General features: G+C 47.5%; 1 protein-coding gene across 1 annotated transcript; it reads left to right on the forward strand.

The window, feature by feature from the left end:
- Window positions 1-4,116: 4,116 nt before the first annotated feature.
- LOC113221006 (flotillin-1) lies at window positions 4,117-5,935 on the forward strand (the record flags this gene model as incomplete). Its single annotated transcript, XM_026450373.1, has 4 exons — window positions 4,117-4,316; window positions 4,486-4,531; window positions 4,647-4,784; window positions 5,026-5,935. Coding segments are annotated over 4 exons (588 nt in total), but the record flags the coding sequence as incomplete, so codon positions are not given.
- Window positions 5,936-6,135: the final 200 nt, after the last annotated feature.

Raw genomic sequence — 6,135 nt, forward strand, 5'->3', positions numbered from 1 at the left:
AAAAATGGCCCCCAAGCATCAGTACTGGAGTGCTGCCTGGTGTCCTTTAGTGCAAGCAGACTATGTTGTGCCTTATGGGAGAAATACATGTGTTAGGTAAGCTTCCTTCATGCATGAGTTGTAGTGCTGTTAGCTGTGAGTTCAGTGTTAATGAATCAACAATATAATTTACATAAGTTGTCTTTAAACAGAAACACATATAAAGCAAGGCTTTATATTGATCAGTTGATGAAAATGTTGTGACCAGAGGCTCACAGAAACCTAGCCCTGTATTTCTTCTGGGAACAAATTAGGTATTAACTAATTCAGCATTCATGGCTACTTTATAGAACAGAACTACCAAGAACAATGAAAGTCAACTGTACTTTGAGACCTTTACCCAAAGGATAGCAATATTATGCATTTTGGTTTTTGCCAAGAGTTGGTACAGGCTGAAAACATAATGAAGGTACAGAACATCTTTTGTCATTATGTTAAATTCCTGGGTTACTTGACAGGTTGAGCATGGCATAGAGCTTTGCTACTCAAACTGTTCCACCTAGCAGCAGCTACAGCATCACTGCGAAGCTTGTTAGAAATACAAAATTGCGGCCGGCCTGGGTGGCTCAAGCTTGTAATCCCAGCACTTTGGGAGGCCGAGACTGGCGGATCAGGAGGTCAGGAGATCGAGACCATCCTGGCTAACATGGTGAAACCCTGTCTCTACTAAAAAAATACAAAAAAGTAGCCGGGCGAGGTGGCTGGCGCCTGTAGTCCCAGCCACTCAGGAGGCTGAGGCAGGAGAATGGCATGAACCCGGGAGGCGGAGCTTGCAGTGAGCTGAGATCTGGCCACTGCATTCCAACCTGGGTGACAGAGCCAGACTCCATCTCAAAAAAAAAAAAAAAAAGAAATACAAAATGCAGGCCCTGGCCCTCATCAACTGAATCAGAACCTGCATTTTAACAAAATCTCGAGGTGAATTCCTAGGTGATTTGTATGCACATTGGAGTTTGAGTTTGAAAAGGATTACCATAATGGAAACTGCTAGCTTGCAGTAAAGCTGTGGATAAAGTTCTTAACCTTCTAAACATGACCTTACTTGTCTGCAGATTAAGGGATTGGGCTGGTTGGGTTCTTTTCAACTTTTATCAGTTTCTTCTTATGCACCAGGCAATGTGCTAGGTGTTCAGGAAAGGATTTATTCAACAAATATCTGTTAAGTGCCTTGTGTGTGCCAGACATCATTTTGGAGGTGAGGCTGTAAATATGAATGAGACAGAAAAGATTCCTGCCCTTATGCAGCTTACATTATGACACAGGAAGCAGCTAGTAAGCAAGTAAATGACCTTCCCAGGCTATAATTCTTGTTTACGTGCTGTGAAGGAAATAAACAGGGTGATGTGAAAAACTCTGGGAGGGGAGTTATTAGGTTAGCGGGTGGTCAGAGAAAGTTTCTATGAGGAAGTGGTGTTTGAGATCAGACCTGGAGATAAGAAGGAACAATATAGAGTTCTGGGCCAAGAACATTCTAGCCTGTACTTTTTAAGTAGTCATATGTGGCTGGGCGCGGTGGTTCATGCCTTAATCCCAACACTTGGAGAGGCCGAGACAGGAAGATCACTTGAGGCCAGGAGTTTGAGACCAGCCTGGCCAACATGGTAAAACCCTATCTCTACCAAAAATACAAAAAAGATTAGCCAGGTGTGGTGGTGTGAGCTTGTAATTCCAGACACTGGGGAGGCTGAGGAATGAGAATCACTTGAACCCAGAAGGCAGGAGTTGCAGTGAGCTGAGATAGCGCCACTGCACTCCAGCCTGGGTGACAGAGCAAGACTCCTTCTAAGATAGATAAATCGATTGAGACTCCGTCTAAGATAGATAGATAGATAGGGCTATTGGCTAGGCAGGGGGACCAGTAAGTGCAAAGGCCATGAGGTGGAGACAGAAAGGAGGTTTCTGATCTGGGGAGGCTGGTGTGCTGTGAATGAGGAGGAAAGGCTGACAGGGCCAGATTACAAAGGGTTTGTGTGGTCATGATGGAGACATAGAAGAGAATTGAAAGCACAATGGAAAGCTATTGGAGAACCTCAAGCAGAAAGGTGCCATGGTCTTATTTATATTTGTATAGGGATCAGTCTGGTTGCCTTGTGGAGAATGGACTGTCTGAAGAGAGGAAGCAAGGCCAGGCGCAGTGGCTCACACCCGTAATCCCAACACTTTGGGAGGCCGAGGCGGGCGGATCACGAGATCAGGAGATCGAGACCATCCTGGCTCACACGGTGAAACCCCATCTCTACTAAAAATACAAAAAATTAGCCAGGTGTGGTGGCGGGCGCCTGTAGTCCCAGCTACTCGGGAGGCTGAGGCAAGAGAACGGCATAAATCCAGGAGGCGGAGCTTGCAGTAAGCCGAGATAACACCACTGCACTCCAGCCTGGGTGACAGAGCAAGACTGTCTCAAAAAAAAAAAAAAAAAAGGAAGTAAGAGATGAGTTGGGCTCTTTTTCAGAGACGATGGATTAAACAAATGTAGCTAATTTTACTCTCTCCTAAAACCTCACTAAAGCCAAAATGATTTTTTTTTTTTTTTAAGATAAAGACAGGCTGGTCCAAAGGTAGTGAGTTATCTCAATTGATTGTTCAGTCAGTTACAGATAGAACTCCTTGTTCTGCTCTTTACCTGCTTCTCACTACTGCACTTGACTAGTCTTTCTTCCTTTCTTTCCTTCTCTTCTCTCTTCTCTCCTCTCCTCCTCTTTGAGACTGAGTCTTACTCTGTCCACCAGGCTAGATAGAGTGCAGCGATACAATCTCAGCTCACTATAGCTTCAACTACGAGGCTCAAGCAATACTCCCACCTCAGCTTCCCGAGTAGCTGGGTCTACAAGCATATGCCACCACACCTGGCTAATTTTTGTATGTTTTGTAGAGACGGAATTTCGCCATGTTGCCCAGGCTGGTCTCAAATTCCTGGGCTCAAAGGATCCTTCCCACTTAAGCCTCCCAAAATCCCAGCATTTTGAGAAACTGAGGTGGATGGATCACTTGAGATCAGGAGTTCGAGACTAGCCTAGCCAACATGGTGAAACCCTGCCTCTACTAAAAAAAAATACAAAAATTAGCCAGATGTGGTAGCATATGCCTGTAGTCCCAGCTGCTTGGGAGGCTGAGGCAAAAGAATAGCTTGAACCTGGGAGGTGGAGGTTGCACTGAGCCAAGATCATGCCACTGCACTCCAGCCTGGGCAATTGAGCGAAACTCTGCCTAAAAGAAAAAAAAAGAAAGAAAATAAATAAATCTGCTTAAATAAGAGGAATTATATGAATACACACATTCTTGTAGATGTTCAGAGTATCCCTGGAAGGATACACAAGAAGCTGGTCTCGGTGGTTACTTCTGGGAAAGAGACCCACGTGGTTTGGAGAATGTAGGAAGAAGCTTTCTCGTGGTTTACTTTTTTTTCTGTTAAATCTCCACCATATGCAAAAGACAAAAAAGATCACCTATCCCCACCCCCACAAAAAATAAGTCAGCTATTGCAGTAGCCTAGGCTAGCACTAAGGTTATTCTAGCAACAGTGGGGGGATTTGAGCAAGACTGGAGATAACAGAAGGCCACCATGTGCTCAGTGCCCTCAAGGTATTTATACTCTAGAAGGGGGCATAGGTGGGAAAAATAGATTAAACGGGGGCTCATCAGAGGAACACTGGACTCCACTGGGCTGGCCAAGCAGGAGGGGACCCACCTTCATGTACCTGCTCCTATTGTTTTTTTTTTTTTGGAGATGGAGTCTTACTCTGTTGCCCGGGGTGAAGTGCAGTGGCGTAATCCTGGCTCACTGCAACCTTCACCTCCCAGGTTCAAGCAACTCTCCTGCCTCAGCCTCCCGGGTAGCTGGGACTACAGGCATGCACCACCACACCTGGCTAATTTTTTGTATTTTAGTAGAGACAGGGTTTCACCATGTTGACCAGGCTGGTCTTGAGCTCCTGAACTCAGGCAATCCACCCTCCTTGGCCTCCCAAAGTGTTAGGATTACAGGCGTGAGCCACCACGCCCGGCCACCAGCTCCTATTTTTATATCCCACTCTGGAGCTCTGGTTCCGGGGCACTTCCTTTTCACTTCTGACTCAGAGCGCCCCTCCTACCCAGGTGGCCAAGACTAAGCAGCAGATTGAGGAGCAGCGGGTGCAGGTGCAGGTGGTGGAGCGGGCCCAGCAGGTGGCAGTGCAGGAGCAGGAGATCGCCCGGCGGGAGAAGGAGTTGGAGGCCCGTGTGCGGAAGCCAGCAGAAGCTGAGCGCTACAAGCTGGAGCGCCTAGCCGAGGCAGAGAAGTAAATGTCCCCTTCCTGACCCTTCCTAGCTCACTTGCCACCTAGGCACCCCAAGATGGAGGGCTGAAGCCTTCACCACCTGGACTCCTATGGATTTTAGATTTCAGGAACCTCTGCCTTTGCAACACTGGGTCCCTGGGCTCCACCCTCCACTTCCTTCTGTCCACAGGTCCCAACTAATTATGCAGGCGGAGGCAGAAGCTGAGTCTGTGCGGGTGAGTTAAGATGCAGCTCCTGCTGGCTTGTAGAGAAAGTGGGGGTTGCTGCTTGAGCTGGGATTTCTTGTTCTTAATGATTTCCGTCAATCTCACAAGCATCCTTAACCCTCAGATGCGTGGGGAAGCTGAGGCCTTTGCCATAGGGGCCCGAGCCCGAGCCGAGGCTGAGCAGATGGCCAAGAAGGCAGAAGCCTTCCAGCTGTACCAAGAGGCTGCTCAGCTGGACATGCTGCTAGAGAAGCTGCCCCAGGTCTGGAGGTTGTGTGGGCACCAAGAAAGGAGGAAATAGAACCAGGGACTAAGGGGTGGGGTGAAATGGGGGGCTTAGGGAGAACCAGGCTAGGGGGACCCTAAATTAGGGGTGGGAATTATTAGTGACCAAAGTAAGGAAGGATGACCAATGGAATGAGGACCTTAAAACCCAGGGTAAGTTGTTTTATGAGGAGTGTGGTCAGATCATGGGCACTGAGTGGGCATCTCTCTCCTGCCAGGTGGCAGAGGAGATCAGTGGTCCCTTGACTTCGGCCAATAAGATCACACTGGTGTCCAGCGGCAGTGGGACCATGGGGGCAGCCAAAGTGACTGGGGAAGTGCTGGACATTCTAACCCGCCTGCCAGAGAGTGTGGAAAGACTCACAGGTGTCAGCATCTCCCAGGTGAGGTCTCAGGTTGGAGCTGAGGAGCAGAATTGCTAGGTTCCTGTGTTGTGTAACGCAGCGGGCGTTTAACCAGCATCCAGACCTGAGAGTCATTGATGTTTATTAATCACTTTCTGTGTGCCAGATACGGTGCTAAGCTTCTACATAAATGAGTTGTTTTAAACTACCCTTAGGGTATATAGGGTTTTACAAAGTCAAGAAACTGAACTTCCAGCATGTTCCTACTCATTCTGCTGGTGCAGCTGGAGTGAAATCCAGGTCAACTGTCTCTGCAACCTGTGCTTGTGGTCACCCCACTAGTATAGAGAACTAGTTGCAGCCTATTGACAGTTAATTAATTCCAGGCATATCACTGCTTTTCTTGGTTCCCCAGTTAATTCACCTGTAGATCATGGTCGAGGTCAGCAAACAGGCTCTGGAACCACTGTTTTGTTAATCCTAGCTACAATGCCTGCTAGCTGTGATCTTGGACAAGTAATCAACCTCTCTGTACCTGTTTCCTCACCTTAAAATTGGGTTAATAATTAGAAACTACCCTGTTGAATTGTTGAGGGGCTCCAGCAAATATTTGCAATGTTTAGAATAGTGCCTGGTGTATAGTAAGCATTATGTGTATGGTAAAGAAATGGTGCCAGGTGCAGTGGCTCACACCTGTAATCCCAGCACTTTGGGAGGCCGAGGCAGGCAGATCACCTGAGGTCAGGAGTTCGAGACCAGCCTGGCCAACATGGTGAATGAAACCCCATCTTTACGAAAAATGCAAAAAAAAAATTTGCCAGGCTTGGTGGTGTCTGCCTGTAATCCCAGCTACTCAGGAGGCTGAGGCAGGAGAATTGCTGGAACCCAGGAGGTGGAGGTTGCAGTGAGCTGAGATTGCACCACTGCACTCCAGCCTGGGTGACAGAGCAAGACTCTATCTCAAAAAAAAAAAAAAAAAAAAAA

The sequence above is a fragment of the Piliocolobus tephrosceles genome, unplaced genomic scaffold (genome assembly GCF_002776525.5).
Source record: "Piliocolobus tephrosceles isolate RC106 unplaced genomic scaffold, ASM277652v3 unscaffolded_18752, whole genome shotgun sequence".
NCBI classification, from domain to species: Eukaryota; Metazoa; Chordata; class Mammalia; order Primates; family Cercopithecidae; genus Piliocolobus; species Piliocolobus tephrosceles.